General features: G+C 38.8%; 6 protein-coding genes across 6 annotated transcripts in view; 4 read left to right on the top strand and 2 right to left on the bottom strand.

Annotated features, from left to right (window-relative positions):
• Positions 1-2,083, top strand: dram1 (DNA-damage regulated autophagy modulator 1). The gene is made up of 7 exons (XM_072453781.1): positions 1-273; positions 726-793; positions 864-1,006; positions 1,100-1,277; positions 1,383-1,408; positions 1,608-1,697; positions 1,784-2,083. Exons 1-7 carry the CDS (start codon positions 143-145, stop codon positions 1,826-1,828), a joined length of 681 nt encoding a protein of 226 aa, XP_072309882.1. The 5' UTR covers positions 1-142; the 3' UTR covers positions 1,829-2,083.
• atp6v1e1b (ATPase H+ transporting V1 subunit E1b) overlaps positions 1-14,790 on the bottom strand; it is a 70,164-nt gene extending 55,374 nt beyond the window's left edge. Inside the window, exon 1 of the mRNA XM_072455131.1 lies at positions 14,781-14,790. The gene's annotated coding sequence lies outside the window, so the exon portion shown is untranslated. The remainder of the gene's footprint in view (positions 1-14,780) is intronic.
• On the bottom strand, positions 2,927-4,269 carry washc3 (WASH complex subunit 3). Its single transcript, XM_072453780.1, has 7 exons — positions 4,162-4,269; positions 3,875-3,973; positions 3,737-3,802; positions 3,534-3,665; positions 3,339-3,458; positions 3,203-3,267; positions 2,927-3,132 (listed from the first exon to the last, which is right to left on the bottom strand). The coding sequence occupies exons 1-7, from the start codon at positions 4,210-4,212 to the stop codon at positions 3,039-3,041; spliced, it is 627 nt and encodes a 208-aa protein (XP_072309881.1). The 5' UTR covers positions 4,213-4,269; the 3' UTR covers positions 2,927-3,038.
• LOC140367690 (tetraspanin-7-like) lies at positions 6,578-7,426 on the top strand. The gene has a single exon (XM_072454275.1). The coding sequence runs from the start codon at positions 6,584-6,586 to the stop codon at positions 7,424-7,426; it is 843 nt and encodes a 280-aa protein (XP_072310376.1). The 5' UTR covers positions 6,578-6,583.
• On the top strand, positions 10,527-15,642 carry def6c (DEF6 guanine nucleotide exchange factor c). The gene is made up of 12 exons (XM_072455125.1): positions 10,527-10,677; positions 11,527-11,667; positions 11,749-11,931; positions 12,969-13,199; positions 13,266-13,412; positions 13,532-13,640; positions 13,917-14,146; positions 14,235-14,342; positions 14,536-14,702; positions 14,987-15,185; positions 15,263-15,353; positions 15,463-15,642. The coding sequence occupies exons 1-12, from the start codon at positions 10,582-10,584 to the stop codon at positions 15,630-15,632; spliced, it is 1,872 nt and encodes a 623-aa protein (XP_072311226.1). The 5' UTR covers positions 10,527-10,581; the 3' UTR covers positions 15,633-15,642.
• Positions 15,643-16,738: 1,096 nt separating this feature from the next.
• mcat (malonyl CoA:ACP acyltransferase (mitochondrial)) lies at positions 16,739-18,550 on the top strand. Its single transcript, XM_072455114.1, has 5 exons — positions 16,739-17,315; positions 17,386-17,473; positions 17,546-17,763; positions 17,837-17,974; positions 18,263-18,550. The coding sequence occupies exons 1-5, from the start codon at positions 16,890-16,892 to the stop codon at positions 18,530-18,532; spliced, it is 1,140 nt and encodes a 379-aa protein (XP_072311215.1). The 5' UTR covers positions 16,739-16,889; the 3' UTR covers positions 18,533-18,550.
• The last annotated feature ends 740 nt before the right edge of the window (positions 18,551-19,290 follow it).

The following is a 19,290-nucleotide window of genomic DNA, read 5'->3' as shown; positions in this document are numbered from 1 at the left end:
GACCACATGTTTGGGGAACAAGTTCAGGTGGAGCCTCATGTGACTGCCTGTAGCAATCATTATATTCTTTAACTCTCTAAATATACTTTATCTGTTTTAATTTGTTCTTTTTTGGCGTGGTTTGATTCACATTTCCATCCAGATGTTTTGGTTCCAGCAAGGACTATGTATTCTTCCGCTGATTTTGGTCATCTCCTCATCCACCACCTTTATTATCTCCTACGTTATTGCTGTATTGACGCATAATGTTGATGTGGTCCTCCCATTCATAAGGTAAGCAGCATTATGGATTATTTATTATCTTACATTTTGATAAAAATTACTAGATGTGTGCTGGATTAACAACCGTGTGTATATTGGCTTAGTTTCACTTTTAAGTTTCGTTTTCTTCTGAAAACCTTTTCTTCTTTTGAAAACATTTTCTCCTGAAAACCTTTTCTTCTTCTTTTTTTGATATATAAGTTTTATTTTATTTACCTTATTTAACCATTAGAGTCCCATTTAAATTAAAAACATATTTTCCAAGGTAGTCCTGGCTAAATTAACACAGTTACAGAATACAAACAAACCACATTAAAATAATATTCCAAGTATTCTTTGTATTAAATACAAAGAATACTTGGAATAATATATACATACAGCTACAGTGTTGTATCAAGTACAATGTGTGACGTTTTAGAGACACTTGATTGACATGACTTTGCTTTGATTGTTCCTCATTGAAGTGACACAGCCAACAGTCCTCCTGCGAGTTGTTTTTTTGGCTTGATGACATCTGTTTCGGCCTTTGCAGGTAGATATTCCTAAAATGAAGCACTGGTACAGAGTCTGAGTATGTTAAACAGATGTTATTTCTTCATTAGGTGTTCTCACCATGTACTCCATGTATAAGTACATGGCACAGCTGGGTGTGGGCACTGGGCTGGTCAGTGCCCGCTGTAACAAAGCTGCTCTTGGACTTGGGCTCCTCTCCTGTTTTGGCATGTGTATTGTTGCAACTTTTCAGGTACATTTATGTACATATCATTAATTTATTCACACAGTTTTGGCAAATCTTATAATTTCATGGATGTGTATTAATAAATGTTTATTATTTTAGGAATCTGCTGTGCGAAAGGTTCATCTTCTTGGGGCACTGCTTTTTTTTCTTTGTGGAGCATTGTACGTCTGTGTTGAGACTTACATATCTTACTGCTCCTGGCCCTATGGAGCTTCCCTTTTTATATGTCGCACACGTTTGGCAATCAGTCTCATTTCTATTGGGGTATTTTTTCCCAGTATCCTTTCATTTTTTATTTACATTTGACTGATAAATGCATTATAAGATTAACAGTCATGCTAATAAGTTTCCTTTCACATATTTTTTCTTAATGCAAAAACAGCTGTAATTTGTAAATTCCTTGAAAAGGTAGGATTCTTTTTTTTTTTTTTATCTTCTATTGATCCACAAAATAAGTTTCTTGGGCACAGTAGCTCATATCACAATATAATAACAAGGGGGGAAATAAATTGGAATACTATTGTAAGTAATTATTAAAGTAGCATAGGATATGATGGCAAATTTCACCACCAAAAGTTAATTATTTTATTTCATTTTCAATTTACAGGACACGCTCCAGAAGACAAGTGCTGGATGTGAGTGGATTGTTGCCTTCAGCTTTATCGGCTACTTTTTGACATATGTTCATGACTTCAAAGTAAGTAATGGATGAAAATGGTTTACTTTTACAATTAATCTTTTTACAATTTTAGTATATGACAAATCTTTTCATTCTTTTTCAAGCAATTTACATTGAAAGTCCAAACCGTGTGTGGAACTGGAAACTAACCGTGGACAGAGATCATCTACTATACTTAAAATGCAGTATTATTCCGCTTTTGTGTCATTAACTCATCCGTTCTGTCACAACACAGGCAGAAGGTGAATGTATTATTTGCTAAAAATAATCAAATGTTTACTGTTGTTTCTCATTATTATACGTAATAATTGTAGGGTTGTTTTATTCTTAACAGCACACTGCCTATTGCATGTTTCAATCCAATATGTATATATTTTTATATCCGTGCCACATGTATTTTCTACCTATGTATTGTATGAAATAGCATCATAATAATATAATGAATAAACTGTACCTCTTGTCATCTGAATACTTAAGTTCACCCTTAAGCATTTTGTAAGGTTTTAAACATTTGACACATTTATCATAACCTCATCACCATATGAGCCCCTGACCCTAAGTAAAGACACATGCATAGTCTTTAATCAACCACACAGGGAATTGAGTTGGGTAAATTTGGATGAACTACAGCGACTGAAAAGCATAATAAAGTGAAGCGATTGAAAGCAATGTCTGAAACCCAATGTCTACAGAGAAAACACACAGGATTCAACTCAGTCTTAATGTCCTGAGCTTATCTTGAATGTCAAACCAAAGAAAAAAAACATAATAGCCTGTTAATATAATACATGTATGTGTAGACCTCACTTCTCTCTGTAGGGGTCACTGTCAGGCTTGTCAAGGAATTTACACTGGCTAGATAATTCTATGTAAAAATCGAAAATTGTCTTACATTTGCCACATTTTTGATACATTGATACTCGATTGTATGGATAAATCATATTTTTAATCATTTTTTTTTCTTATTAAAGACAAAAAAATTCAATCTTACTTTCATGAATACAAACAACGCAGACTTTAGAATGTATGGACTTAACAACTTATTCCTCCAAAGACTGAATTGTACTCCAAACACACTAAAGCCCTGAAGACCACCACGATCGTCCCTCCACAGGACCTTTAATTCTCTCAGTCAGTGCGCTTCAATCCATCTGCCTCTCTAAACTCCTCCTTGAGAAAATGAAAGTCTTCTGAGTAATACAATCTCTATTTACATGTGTTCAGCCACACACAAAAGCATGGACAAGTGCATTATACAACAGCTGATTTTATTTAAAAAGACAGTATTAACAGTATGTTCCTTTGTACAATAACATATTCTTCTTCTTGTTTTACCCGTGACACACACCATCTTTGTAGTTAGTCACTAAAAGAGGATTCACTATCTGAACTATTGACATCTTGATCATCGACGCTTCCAGAAACTCCACCAGGCATAGGGGCATTTGGCGTGCTAATGCAAAAAGAGGTTTGGTTAATTCTGAACGGTTTACATTACAGAACATGAGCTAATTTAGACTTACTCGAGAAGATTGGGATCTAAACCCTCCAAGACCATTTTGTTTTTAATGGCCATTACAGGAACACCCTGTGGGGAAAAACACATCTGTGATATAGATGTACATTTTGTACTAGAAACATTATGAAAATTAAACTTACCACTTGAACCATCTTAAGATAACGAGCATATTGTGGATCCTTGGCAACAGTTTTCACATTTTCAGGAATAATCTCTTCCACTTTCAGTGCAGTTGAGGGATCAGGTTCAGTCTGAACAACCTACAAAACATTCAGTTCACATTCTTAAAGTTCTTCATGTTTCAGCTTTATATACTAATAATAAAAAAGAAAAACCTCTGTAGCTGGCATAGTTCTTAAAGTTTCTGTCTGCGTGCTATTGGCAGGAAGACCATTTGTTTTAGTATTTTGCTGCAGACTGACTTCATTTTTCACAGTTACATCCTCAAGTCCTGGTATGGAGGAGAGCTACAAGTACACAGATGTTTACATGTTAAATATCACAGTACTAAGCATTTGATGGACACACACAGACTTACCTTGGCCTCCAAAATGCTTAAAGTTGTTTCTATCTGCTGAACACGTAGAGATATGTTGGCCAGTTTCTAAAGACAGACAACAAGTTAAGTAAAACAAATATTGCGAAACTGAGAACTGGAAAATAATAGTCTACAAACCTCTTCACAGACAGTAGAAAAGCGGTTTAGAAATCGAACTGTGTGCACAATAAATTGATTGAGAAAGGCAATGGTTCTTCTTTGTTGAATAGCAGGAACCTTGAAAAGGCACAAGTTAAAAGTTTAATTCTGAGGCCCATTCCAAACTGTCTATGTAAATGATGTGAGTACAATAATTCAACTATGTCTTCAAACTAATGAGTAAAAATGTAATGGGTAGATCATGTATTGCTCACATACATACACAGAATAGTAATGAACCCTCTGTTACAGCAGTCGAGACGCACCTTTGTCAGATCAACACCAGAGCCGACTATTGGAAGTCCGTCTTCATCCATGGTTTATAATCTCTGATATTTATGGTGTTTTGGACACAAAATACCACAGGAAAGGAAGAAAAGTCAGGATTCACGTGACCTATGCTGACCCACGTGACTGCAATGTTTGTGACGTTGTCTTCTTCTGGTTATTTCCGGTCAGCTGGGTGTGTTCCGCTCTTTGCTGCCTCCATTGGTGCAGATATGATGCTGCTATTGAGATTATGATCATAACTTTACGGTTTATGTTCTCAAAAACATTGTCAATAAAGACTTTTTGGCTGAACCAACATATTTTTGTTCTTGTTGTTGATGCAATGAGGCTTTTTTATCTTTTCCTTGAACAGTGACTCAAGAAATACAATATGAAAACTATTGTTTTATCAAATATACTACCCAGGCTGGAATGGTGTTAATGTTGACAACCGACTTTAATTCAGTTTTCGCTTTAGTCTTTTTATAAAAAAAATACAATTTTTCAATCATTTTTTGTCAAAATGATGTGAGTTTATATTGTCTGGAACGCTCTGATTGAAAGGGGAAGCTTGGATTTAGTTATTAGTGGGGATGCAATATTCAAACATCAGATGCAAAAAAAATCTGTTTGAATTAAGATGTCTTTGCACTTAATTCATTGTACTCAAAACCCACAAATAAATATTACCCTAAAATAAAATGAAAAATGTATAGGAATTTTATATAGATTCTCCCTGGACATTTTTGCTTCATTACAAGTCCCTCAAACTATTTTTTTTTTTTCGTGAATTTACCTTCAGCTTTTAAAAGAGAATTGGGTCAAAACCCAACAAATGCTCAATCTAGTGTCAATCAGCCGATCCTTCCAGACACCAGCTGTATTCATTCATATATTTAACAAAGAAAATCTAGGTGGAATTCAAAATCTGAATTCCTCTGCGCAGAGCTTGTTTCTACATAAGATTAGAGTACACCAGACTTCAGAGTCCAAAACTACAGTCTCAGCTTCACAAAAGCTCCAGCCAATATTGTTTATTCTCCAAAAGGTTCGGGAACAGCTTTTGTTTTAAAAGAGGCTAATTTTAGTCAGGAAAAACTAAGCGTACAAAACAAAATATTAGTTTAATAATATATATTATTATATATAAAATAATAGTTTGAATGTGCAAAAATCCTCAAAATGTGGCTTAAAACAGGAACCTATTATCATTAATGTTAACATGTGGTCTACTCGGTCTGATTGAGATTGTCTTATTTACAGTATATCATTTGTTTCCCTCCGTATTGATACTTGCTCAAATGCGTATTTAATTTCAATTCTAGTTCTATTCTATTGATTAGTATTTACTTTTATATATGATACTTTTGATTACCTGGATGCCCAATTTGGCCCTTGTGCCACTTTTTGCCCTCAAGCTTCCTGCTGAATTGGCCCAAAATATGAGCAGAAGCTACATTTTACTACATTTACTGCATATTATGAAAATTTGATCCCAAACTTTGGAACATTCTCCATGGAGACAAATCTTAAATAAGGTTTTCCAAAGCCTTAGAAATGTGGTGATTCAGTCAAAGTTTTTATGGAAAGGAAAGTCTGCATTCCTGGCCTGGGACACCAAGACTATACTTACAAAGACATATACCTGGAACCATTTCCTGTCCCCCACAAATTCCAATGGCTGTGATTGACAGACAAATTAACCAATCAAGAAACACATTGTGAAAAGTAAGAAACAATGTCACAGATGACTTAGAAACAGTGCAGATGTCTGTCAATCTGATGCAAAATAAGTTAAATGTATAATTTATGATGTTTTGTATTTAATTTATTTATCAGGTCAATGCAAAATATACATAATTCTCAAAAGCTATATGTCAAGATTTTAGCTTTAAAAGTTAAATTTCCATTTTTAATCCTTGCAAAGGGCAGGAACAGAGGAGGCGCAGTGCTATACAGGTTGAAGATGAAAACAAAAGTTAAAATTATGTGTTTATCATTGAAATTTGCTCTATTGAAGACCATGCAAGTGGAAGAATCGTAGATGAACAGTTTATTGGGGAAAGGCGGCTGTGGATGCAGATAACTAAACAGCACAACACCCAGCATCCTGATTTACAGTACAGCTGAGGTTATGGTGTTGAAAGCAGATTAATAACAAGCCATAAAGAATGGGGAAGAGCGCAAGGGCAAGAAATAAGGTACAGGGATAAAAAGAGAGAGAGAGCATAATTAAGACAGGACCGTGAGCTCTGCATTGCCTCACAACTCACAACCTGCAGCTAAGCCTTTGGTGGGTATTGTGAACTTGCAGTTGAAAAGGTTGTCGCTCCTCTTCCTCTGCCTCAGGCTTATTTGCTGACGGCATATTGCAAACGGGAGTCGCACCTTCAGCTCTCGCAGCATCTCACCTTGTCTATGGACTCCTCCCAGGCATCGGTGGCACCTTCATCTTTTGCCCCTGCACCCTGTTGCCGTCCAGTGGGAGTCATGCATCTGCTTCGTTTGGGTCTCCTGGCTTTCAGCTGTCTTTTTTGGGCCGTTGGTTTAGGAATTTTTACGTTAGGGGTTTGGGCTCAGATTTCGCTTTCCGACTTTATGCTGCTGTCTGCCAATCGGTACCCTAATGCCCCAGTAATACTTTTGTCCACAGGAGCTGTTGTTACTGCGTGGGGTTTCCTTGGTTGCCTCGGAGTGTCTGCAAACCTGCCCTATGTTCTGAGGGCATATGGATTTTTTCAACTTGCTGCACTTATCGCAGGACTGGCAGGTGGACTCTCCGGCCTTTTCTATCATGAAGACATTGCTGAAGGTTTTCGCAGTGGCTTACATCTCGCAGTGGTCGGTTACACAGAGGATGAAGGTCGAGCAGATGCTTTAGATAGCCTGCAGAGGGCCTTGAAATGTTGTGGGGCCGAGAGTTGGCGTGACTGGTTGTCCTCAGACTGGGCCATTCATCACAATGCCTTACCATCGATGGAAAACGGCACCTCTGTTTTACTTCCAGATAGCTGTTGCATCAAGCGTAAAGGCTGCAGAAACCGTCCTCTGATCTCAGATGACAACGAAGGAGTAGCTTCTGCCGGAATCCACCCTCATGGTTGCTTTCTTAATGTCTTCAACTTAGTAAATAATAACGTCTTCCATATTGCGGCTACTGTTTTAGGACTGGCCTTTACCCAGATAGGAGGCATTGCTTTAGCTTGTATGCTGGCAAACAGACTTGAGCCACGGCAACATCATCGAGTAGCAGGACACTGATAACAAACAAACAATCCATTCTGTAGATAATTATGTCAATATTATGTCATGTTTGCTATGTGATTCCAGAACATTTGCATGTGTCAAGAATATAGACATGTAAACTCATTATACAGCATGTGAGACAGTAGCGTGTAATTTGCAAAAAATGCTTTTGGCCATAAATATTTCCAAAATGTCTGTCTTTTGTATTGATAGATTAACTTGCAAGGACCACAACCCCAGATACGATGCAAGGTGTTTATTGGCAAGGGAGAAGCATGAACAACACAAATGTACGAAGTTGATGCCGTTTTGGGGCTTCTTGCGATGAGGGCTGAAGGCTCCCGGGCCTCGATACCCCCATCTAGGAGATAAATTAGAATAATTAGAATTATTTAAAAGAGGGTGGGAGGGGCACAAAAATCATGAACACAGGTGTATGTGATCTGGATGATTAAGTAGTGTAGCCCCTGTAGAAAGGGGCGTGGTACTGCTCCCGAACTTAAGATAACAAACTTATCTTCATTTTGTAGATGTTACTTTACTTTCCTTGTATTATACACAGTGTAATTCATTGTAAGCATTTGAAAAAAGAGTAAACATATAGTTTGGCCAAATGTGTTAAGTTGCATTTTAAAATGTTCAAATGTGTCAATATCTTATCTTAACTTACATTAATGCTCCCTTGAATTTCCTGTAACATACAAGTGCATTTTGTTGACAGAAGAGTCTTTTTAGTCCGTACAATGGTGTATGTGTGCTAAATGTAAAATGGCATGTCAATGGTCATGCTTTTGATAGACAAAGTATATTGTAGTTATTCTAAACAACATTAATAATAATTGCTTCTAAATGATACCAAATCGGTGTCAACATTAACCATCTGAAATTGTGGTTTAAATATAAATGTTTGAAGAAAGGGGGGAAAGGGCATGCTGCAGAAGTCCTTTGTGATGGACTATAATGCAAATGAAAAGCAAATGAAATGTATTGTTCTTCTCACTAGTGACCTTAATTTAATACATTTAATACATTACAATGCAACATTTGAACCTAATATTAAAAGCACAAGAAGAAAGGCCAATGTTTGACTGCTAAAGCCACGCTCATGACCTGATTATTCTATTGATTAGCCTGCAGGGAATGTGGGTCTTTGCTGTGTCCTTGATGAATGTAAATTTCTGCAGTGTGTGAAGGATCACAAACAAGCTACAGTATGAATGGAAAATAGCCCACTCAAATGTTTGGATTAGAGAGACCCCTGACCACCTGTGTGGCTTTTCCAATCCAACTTTATTTGTAGAGCAAATTTTACCAACACAAAGTCTCCAAAGTAATAATAATAATTACTACTATACTACTACTACCACTACTACTACTACTACTACTACTACTACTACTACTACTACTATTACTACTATTACTACTACTACTACTATTAAAACAAATTAAAACAAATTAAAACAAATTAAAATATTGAAATATATATCTTATGCTATATAAAATAATAAAAGACAGTGAGGGGACCACACAATTCTCATGCCGGGTTAAATTCCAGTTAGTAAAAGTGTTTATATATATATAATATATATATATATACACACTATACTACTTTTACCTGGAATCTTATACTGTATGTGATATATTCTTTTAGAGCAGCAGACATGGGTTTTGCCCACACTAGGCCTACATAAAATCTAAATGGGGTGCATGTGGGCCTGATCTGAGGTATACGGGCCAAACCCATACAGGCCACACTTTACATCTTATCGAATGCATGCGGATTATTAGACTGTAAACTATTAGAGCTCAACCAATAAGTGTGTGTTAAACAAACACCACGTGTAACGTACTGCTCCTTGTATAATCCTTACTGAAAAAAAAGATACTTGCTCAACATTTGTAACCTTAAATGCTAAAAGTTTCTTCCAATAAAGCCCTCCAATAAAGGACGACAACTGTGTACAAAGTAACCACGTGTAGAGTGCTAAATGGTGCCTAGTCTTAAAGGGTAGACAAGACCAATGTCAGTACAGAGGGATATGCACAAAGTTCACATTCAGATCCTTTCTGTCCATGGCTGTGGTGTGGGGTGTACAATTTCACCATATGATCTTCATCATCAAAGTGTTCAAATATAAGCTATTGTATTATGTATTTGTAATTATCTTGTAATTATTGTAAGTATCAGATCAGCTGGTTCAGCATATCTCAAGAAACTCTCACTTAACATACACATGAAGTATATTTATGATAAGTATATGTATATGTATTTGGTGTATGCCAAGAGTTAGTTCTATTGTGAATTTTTAAAGTAGAACATAATGAACTGTAAAAGTCATTTTATGGCAGTTTGTGGGCCTCAAATCCATTTTACCCGCGTATAACACATGCCCACATACCCCACTTACATCCCACATGGGGCCCATACTGTGCTACCCACATGAGGCCCAACTCAAGTGGGGCCAACATACATTTGCCCAAATATAACCTACGCCCACAAGCCCTGCGTATATCCCACTTGGGGCCAATGCTTACAAGCCCAATTGGGTCCCACTATTGTCAAACCCAAGTAGACACAACCCATGCCCATGGGAAACCCACACTGCCCAGACAAACCCATATAGGGTCCACATACAATGTTGGCTGAGTATGCCCTTTATTTATATGTTTTAGTGCTCAAAATCAACCTAGATAAACAAGTAGGTTCTGTGAGTGGGGCCTCTCCACAGATCTGACCTGTTATTTGGCTTGGTGGCGTCTACTGCTATTCTCCTTGAAGTTAGTAAGTTTAATGCCATACTATGGAACTTTCCATCACCATGACGACAATCAGGCGGTCACCCTACTGGAATTAAACTAGGCTATTGATTCAGTTCTCACCAAAACCCTCTCAGTAGTTAATAAAGCTGCAGAAGCAGCTCATATCTTTTAAGTAAAATGTGACTGAATATCGGGACTAAACTCCCTCCTATTGGAGTTTGTTTATGTTGTTAAGGTATGGAACTTCTCCGCCCTCTCTACATCTGTACACGTGAGTGTGTTTGCCTAGCAGCGGTGCCCTACATTGGGCAATTCTTGCCGTGGCCGCTGAGGTCGCTCACATGTGACTGTTAAAGCCGGAGCTCTGCGCTCAGATATGCGGCTGTTCCTGCGCACGCCACGGTCTCCAAATGGATCTCAAAGCTGAGCTTCTCAAATCCATCTGGTACGCGTTTACGTCGCTGGACGTGGAGAAGTGTGGAAAAGTGTCAAAGTCGCAACTTAAGGTAAGAATTGCTTATTTACTTCTGTAAGTATGCGGGGTCTGCGTGTCCCCTCATAGATGTAATGTATAATGTAGTGTGGCTGTTATGACCTCGTCTGAGCTGCACACGTCACATGATAAGCGGCAATAACCACAGCCAAGGAAATACAGGAAAAAGATTCATACGGCAGTAATCCCAATAAAAATGGTTAAGTCTCTTCAAACTTTTCTGAAAGTGATTCTAGTAGCCTATTAGTTTATATTAGAAGATAATTTCAGTCTCTCAAATGTTAATGTGACCTGTACAAAATGTGCACTTTGCTCTAAATCAAAACATTGGCAATGGCTGTTGGGGAATTGGTAACTAGATATTTCAGCACTAGATAGATCCCAGTCAGGATCATTTCTTTTGTCTGGTATAACACATGTCACATACATCATATTTGTCACATACTTAAAATGTGATTTCACATGATCTATCAGGAAAAGCTCAAAGTTCAGACTTGTTTGTGTAAGTATAACTTGAATGTTGAACCATGTCCTTTGAGTGCAACGAAGGTGGAAAAGCACTACATAAATACACTGTAATAACAATATATTAGTCTGTATAATATAGTGAGATAAATGTTCAGACAACAGAAATTTAAATCTAGAGATAGAATTGGCCCACAGCTATAGGAAACATCAGATTCCAAAGTGTAGGCCTGCTCTTTATCTGTGTCTTTCTGCCTGTGCTCCGTCCCTACATGCCTGAGTGGGAAGAATTCTTGGAAACACAAAAAGCTGTCTTGACATGCACAGAGCACAGCTGAGGACCACCTGTCTCTGTAAAGATTCTGATATTTTTGAGCTGTTGTATTCTGTCCGTTAGGTCCTTTCCCATAACTTGTACACCGTGCTGAATATTCCTCATGACCCTGTGACACTGGAGGAGCACTTCCAGGATGATGATGATGGGCCAGTGTCTAATCATGGCTATATGCCCTATCTCAACAAATATATCCTAGATAAGGTAATTTTTACTATTGCTTTTCAGGTAATAAGAAAGTGTAATGACAGATACAGGACATTTTACATATTTTTCCCCCTACAGGTCATAGAGGGAAACTTTGACAAAGAAAAGTTTGATGACCTCTGTTGGATGATGACAAAGAAAAAGAACTTAAGAGGTGTTTTTGATGGTGCACTTCTGTGTCAGAAAGACTGCTTCAAGCTTTTCTGTTTATTCAATCTACTGTCAGAGGACCATTACCCACTTGTCATGATCTCAGATGAGGTAGGCTCACATCTACAGTGGCTTGTAAAAGTAATTGTATCCCTTTTTCCACATTTTGTCACAACCACAAATTTTAAAACATTGTACTGGCATTTTTTGTGAAAGAGCAACACATAGTAGCACACAGTTGAAGCTACTACTAAGTATTTTGGGTGGTGAACTTCCTACCCAGTCTCAAGTCAAGTTAAACTGGTTCTGTTCCAAGATTGCCCTGTACTTGGCTGCATCTTGTCCGCCAGATGTGGTGCATGGCTAATAGTCCAGTTTCCCTGTCCACCTGAGCTATGGCTCGGTCTCGGCAGCTCCTCCAGAGTTACCTCGGACTCTTGGCTGCATCTCTGATCAGAGCTCTGCTTGTTCGGCCTGTAAGTTTCTGTGGACGGCCATGTCTTGGTTTGTAGCTGTACCATTCTCTTTCCATTTCCAGATAATGGATTGAAAAGTGCTCCGTGAGATGTTCAAAGATTGGGGAATCTTTTTATAAACTTACCCTGCTTTAAACTTTATCCCTGATGTGTCTGGTGTGTTCCTTGGACTTCATGATGCTGTTTTCTCCCTAACACTCGCTCAATAAACTTCTGTGTCCTTCACAGAACAGATGCATTTATACTGAGATTAGATTACACAAAGCACTCTATTGAATCAAGGTCAAAATGTAATCGGGGAAAAGAGGCTAAATACTTTTGCATGCAGCACTTTTCAATTTAATTTTTTTTTTTAATTTGAAAATCATGTAAATGTTTCTTCCATTTCACAATTGTGTGCCGCTTTGTGTTGCTCTTTTTTAACCTGCAAATAAAAATTGTTTGGGTTTGACATAAAAACACCACATTACAAGATATTACAATTATCTTCACAACTCGGCTGTGTGATTAACGTATGAATACATTTCGTCTCCCTTGTATATAATGAATACAGTTGGTATTAACTTAACCCACAAGTGAGTTAGTTAAAGAGACTCCAATGTTTTTTGTTTCCTTATTATCAAGACAAAAATAAATTGCCTCTATTTGAACTTAATCTCTGATCACATTTAGCTGGAATATCTGTTGAAGAAGATTTCCACTGCAATGAATCAGGAGTGGGATGGGAAGTTCTTGGAAGACGTTTTTTCCCAGGACATAACTGTGCTGGAAGAAGGCATGACGGTGTGGTCTTTCCTGGAGCTCATGAGCGCAGGGCGACTGCTCAGAGTGACCAATGCAGAAGCCTTCAGTCTGGCTTTACATGACGTGTTTTTGGAGATGTACCACAATGTCCTCAAGCGGGTCAGTGTTGTTCCTTGTTTTCCTTGTGTCTCAGTGTTTGCAGCTTACATCCTGTCCTGTTTGTAGGGTTACATGTGGAAAAAGGGCCATGTTCGCAGGAACTGGACTGAACGTTGGTTTGTGCTGCAGCCTTTCTCCATGGCATATTTTGTCAGTGAGAACTTGAAAGTTAAGAGAGGTGAAATACTGCTGGATAAAAGCTGTTTAGTTGAGGTTAGTGAATCATCTGAATACACTCTTTGCACTGTATTGTGTTTAATTAACTAATTACTTCAGCTACTGACTTTAGCTACTAAAACCTGTCTGAACTTCTTAATTTTTTATATTTTTAGAGCATTGCAGACAAAGAGGGAAAGCGCTGCTTATTTTGTGTTAAAACCCACAATAAAACCTATGAGATGAGTGCATCTGACCAGAAACAGAAGGTCGAATGGATTCAAGGTGATAATGAGCTCTTCAGATAATTACAGTTTTATCTAGCCGATTACACTGTGTTAACTGAATGTCATGTCAAGTAGTTTAAAAATAAGCCTATTAAGGCCCAGTTGCTTCAATTTAAGAAAAGCTATAACTAGGGTTGTGCCAAATAATAAAAACTAGTCACAACCAATTAAATTTTATTCTTGCCCTATTTATTAAAAAAAAAAAGTATATTATATATTGAGATAAAATGAAGAACTACTAGAGTCAACCTGTAATGTCTCACATATTGTGCAGCCATACAGACTGGCCTGCGCCTCCGGAGTGAGGGGAAGGACTCTCACCACTATGAACTGAAGCTGAAGAGAAGAATTCAGCGGGAACATAGCCAACGAGAGCGGAGTCGCAGCACCCGCAGCAGCTGCAGCAGCAGAAGCAGCCAATCAGACGACTCTATTATCCAAGATGTTGAAAAGATGGAGAAAGAAAAAGACAGGCATGAGCTGGAAATAGAGAGCATCATTAAGGTAAAAGAGCTTGTTTTGAAAGTATGACTCAGGAATTGGTTTGAGTTTCGGGAAAAGGTCACATAAAAGTCTTTGCTGTGTCTGGTAGCATGCCCGTGAATTGGAAACCAGACGAAGAGAGGCTGATGAAATAGAGAGAAAGAAACAGAGGGAGGTGCAGATGGAGTTGGAGAGACAGTTGAAGGAAGCAGAGATGGTATGTTTTGGTCTTATTCACTTTTACAAGAATCAATACAAGTAAAATGTTTACTGAATTCTTAAATTATCGGTTAGTGGTGGTTAGTCCATTGAAGTTTGTGTTTGTGTTTGTGTTTGTGTTTGTGTGTGTGTGCGTGCGTGCGTGTGTGCGTGCGTGCGTGCGTGTGTGTGTGTGTGTGTGTGTGTGGTAGCTCAGAGACAGCCTGCAGACAGAGATGGAGGAGAAGAAAAGGGAATCCGAGCAACAGAACAAAAGGATCCTGGAGTTAGAGCTGATACAGCAGCAACTGGAAACAGCCCTCAACATGGAAATCCAGGCACGACTAGAGGAAGAGAGAGCCAGGCAAGAGCTCGAGAGGTAATGTCCCGCCATTTGGAGAGACAGATATCCAACCCTCATTTTGGATTAAAAAATAAATAAATAAATAAACGCCAGTAAAAACCTCTATATACCTATGAATGTATTATTTTCTTTAGTCATGGTTTTCTGACATGTTTTACTGACAGTATTCATCTCCAACAGGGGTTAAATGGCCTTGATTGCCTGATTATTACATTATGTTTTTAATTTTTACACATTAACCATTTATTTTTTATTAGAGTTGTGTTTTTACTCCATTACTCGTTTATGTTTTTCCTCAGGCTACTGTTAGAAGAGGAGGAGAAAAGGAAGCAGTTTGACATTCTTCAGGAGCAGCAAAATGCCTTGATAAGTCACAGCCCCATTCAAGAGGATACGGACGTTGTGATGGAACAGGAGACGCCTTCAGTCCTTCACTCTGCCTCTAAAGAACTGCAGGATCTACAGGAAAGTCGCCAAAGAAGCCACCAGCACCTTGAGGCAAGAAAAGCTCCAAACAGACAGAAATTTTAATATGGTGACCATAAAACAAATTTCATGCTGTGTGCCTCATTCAGGAAGTACAAGAGAAGCTCAGGAATGCAAGTCAGTATGTACGGCACTGGAACGTCCAACTTAATCGTCTGATGACACCTATCAATCCTGGAGGTGCTTTTATACTATTTTTCTAGTCCCTCAAGTCTCTGGATTTCCCTCCCAATTCTTACCTGTGCAACTGTAACTAAATGTTCTTTGTTATTTTTGTTTTGTTTTTCAGAACACTTGAAACATCGCCAAACTTCAAAACTTATGTGCCCCAAAAAAGAGGGTGCTTTAGCCAGTAATGAATTTATCAGCAAATTGAAAATCAAAGGCCCAATCATGGACATAGAAAGTCTGGAGGAGCAAATGGGGGCTGCAAACCTGTCAGACAGCCCCGAAACATGACAAGGACAAACTATTAAAAGGATCATACAGTATGTTTCTGTAATAATTTCATCATGGAAGAGCCAAGTATATTCACACTACATTTATATATCCAGAGAATTATTAGTATCAATATAATTAACAATTGTGTATAGTACAGCAGCAGAAAAAAAGACTATTTCAGCACAAGAAAAGTTGGTGTGATAGAACTTTATCATAGTTTTACTTCCGTTAAGTTGCATAAAATACTAAAATAAAACTGTGATGTCATCATAAATGAACAATAATAAAGCAACATATATCAAATCACAAAGAGAATGCATTAAAGAAAAACAATTTAAATCTACTAGGATAAAAGTGAAAATAGGCTTACTGTGTACACAAAATATACAGTTAATTTTACAGATGTAGTGCAGAAAGTGAACAGTGCAGTGAGTGATTGATTAAATCAGTTAAAATGAAAAGGTATTCATGAGTCCAACGGCAGAGGGAAACTGTTCTTGTGGCTGGAGGTTCTGGTCCAGATGGACTGTAGCCTTCTGCCTGAGAGGAGTGGCTCAGTAAAATCTGAAAAATATAATCATATTCACTATATTTTAGTGAAATAAGTAGTCCAACCTGTCATATGCCCTTTAAGTTGAACAAAACACTTAACCATATTTGTTACTAAACTGTGGACATGGTGTTTGACTGTTGTCTGCTGTTCCCAGTAATGTTTTGGCAATTTTAGTACAAACTAGATAACTTTGTGTGTGATCTATGGCTGCCTGCAGTGTTTTTTACTTTTATTTTTTTATTTTTTTTATAAGGCACATAAATCACACATACAACAATATATATACAAGAGCAGATATTCTGAATCAAACAGAGGTAGGAAGCTGCATCCAGTGGCCACTGCAGTTTCAAGAGCTCTGTGACGTCACACTGTGCTGCCTTAATTAATTAAATCCAGTTTTACGAGATCACAGACGCCTGGCTGCAGGGGGTTAAAGTGTGTGGATACTGTTTGGCAAATCACACAGTTCCTCATACCTAGGTGTTTACCCACTCTTTAACTATTAACTACAAAACTGAAAACCACCATTGGCGGCGCTTTTGCATTCACGTGGCTCAAATCAACCGGAAGTAAAATGGTACGAGTCAAAAACATGGCGGCTACCATCACTTTTCACACCGATTCAGTCTAGAAGTTATTTTCCTTGCAAAACAGTGTTTAGCGCGTGTTTAATTGTGGCGGGCTGATTTACAATAGACGAGATCATAAAGCAGTGTCGCTTCATGTTTCGGTCCGCTGTCCGTGGCCTGAGTGCGGCCCCTAAAAGGAGACTCCGATGTGTCCTCTCGTCGGTGAGGGGACTGTCGGGTGAACAGCCCAGCTCCAGCAGTGATGGACCGCACAGTAGCACCGCAGATGAAGACCCTTCTCCTGCGGGAACAGCGAGACCACGAAAAGATCCCAGCAACACCGCTGTGCTGCTCTTCCCCGGGCAGGGCAGCCAGTTTGTGGGCATGGGACGAGGACTCATGAAGTACCCCAATGTCAAAGAGATGTTTACTGCTGCACAAAGAATCCTTGGCTATGACCTGCTCAGTCTCTGCTTGGAGGGTCCCGAAGAGGAGCTCATGAAAACCATGCACTGCCAGCCTGCTGTGTTTGTCACCTCACTGGCAGCAGTAGAGAAACTGAACCATACCAACCCCAAGGTGCCTGCAACTCATGTTTTAAATAAATGAAAATGCCTGGTAACTATAATCTCACGATGTCTCTCTCAAGGCCATTGAGTCATGTGTCGCTGCAGCGGGTTTTAGTGTTGGGGAGTTTGCTGCATTGGTTTTCTCCGGTGCTATGACATTTGAAGAAGGTAAGTCATTTGTCCCTGTATGCCGTGGATCTTCAGACGGCATGATGTGTACAGTATGCCTATGTCTTTCAGCTCTGTATGTGGTGAAGGTGCGCGCAGAGGCCATGCAGAAAGCCTCAGAGCTCGTACCCAGTGGGATGCTCTCGGTGATTGGCAAGCCTCAGGCCCAGTACAAGCATGCGTGTCTTCAGGCCAGAGAGCACTGCAGGAGCCTGGGTATTGACGAGCCCGTGTGTTCCGTGGCCAACTATTTATTCCCTGATGCGCGGGTCCTTGCCGGGCATCAACAGGTCCTGTACATTTTGAGCAAGAGCGACAGCGTTGGGCGACTTTGTTTCTGAAAGTGGAATCGTTGTTTTCTAGGCATTAGACTTCCTGCGCAAAAACTCCAGGCAGCTTAATTTCATGAGGACCACGGTGCTTTCTGTCAGTGGGGCTTTTCACACAGAGCTGATGGAGTCTGCTTTGGAACCAATCAGAGAAGTCCTCCGCCAGGTGGAGGTATGCCAGGCTGCTAGCACTGCTCCGACACTATTAAGAATTCAATTGATGTATTTCAATTACTTCATTACATTATGCCCCTAAACCATTGTATTATCCTTAAGAAAAACACCTTTCAGATGTTGCTGTAGGTGAGAAAGAAGTGGCATACACTATATCACATACTCATTACCTCATACCTTACAACAATAAACGCAGAATATTGTATTTTCATGGAAACCCTACTGATTGTATGCAGTATATTGACACAACGCTGCTCGTTTTGAAACTGATTTTGATGTCTTTTAGGTGTGTTGTCCTGAGATCAACGTATACTCGAACGTGGATGGCAAACGCTACATGAATGCGACCCACGTCCGAAGGCAGTTGGTGAAGCAGCTTGTGTCGCCAGTGAAATGGGAGCAGACTTTGCATGAGATGTATGAAAGGACTCAAGGACACTCGTTTCCGCACACATACGAAGTTGGTCCTGGGAAACAGTTAGGTGCCATGCTTCAGAAATGCAACAGGAAAGCATTCAAAACGTATACACAAGTGGATGTTACTAGCTTGGATTAAATGGAGTTTTGTCAAATATTCTTATATCATTTGAATGCAGTTGGAAATGTTTTTGCTCTCATTATCAGCTTTCTAATTTGTGTAAATGATAAGTAATTTATTGGGTTTTATTTCACTTGCAAAACAAAATCAAATCACAAGTATAAATGTAAATGTCATCGCAACTGAGTTAAACACTGGTTGAAGTATATAAAAGACAAAACACAAAGACCACTGCTACCACGGCGTCTCCAGTCCAGTCAATGCATGCAACAGGATTCAAGGAGTCAAACAATCTGCTCAGTCCTCATTGCATTCTCAGAAAATTGCACAAGAGTGTAAACAGTGACTTACCCATGTTGTGGCTGAGTCTTTGTTTTTGAAATCCAGGCCTTCACTGTTGCTGCAGACAAGCATTTCAACTCCCAAATCTGACTGTTTTACTGGTTTAAATGAGAAGGTGGGTTATTAGTGGCTGAGGTTTTAACTAATTGCCCTCGCAGGTCTCAGTGTGTGATAAAGAGCTTGTCTGTTGAGGTTTTTACTGCTTCACATCTGGTGCAGCTCGTCTTCTATTGACGCAGACTGCTTCCTAATACCTCTCATTCTTTCAGTGCCTCTTTAGGATTACAGGCATTTGTAATATTTAATCGATAATTATGTTCTTTATTCAAAATATGAATTTACAAATACATTATCAGTTACTCTAAATCTTCCTAGCGTGTACACTCTAAAAGTGGTTTGAGAGAGGCCATATGACAACAATTCAACCCTCATTT

The sequence above is a fragment of the Eucyclogobius newberryi genome, unplaced genomic scaffold, assembly GCF_026437365.1.
Source record: "Eucyclogobius newberryi isolate DKJ021-1_F unplaced genomic scaffold, fEucNew1.0.hap1 SCAF_2, whole genome shotgun sequence".
Lineage (NCBI taxonomy): Eukaryota > Metazoa > Chordata > Actinopteri > Gobiiformes > Gobiidae > Eucyclogobius > Eucyclogobius newberryi.
Note: the sequence above shows the minus strand (reverse complement) of the source record. Positions and strands in the feature narration are given on the sequence as shown.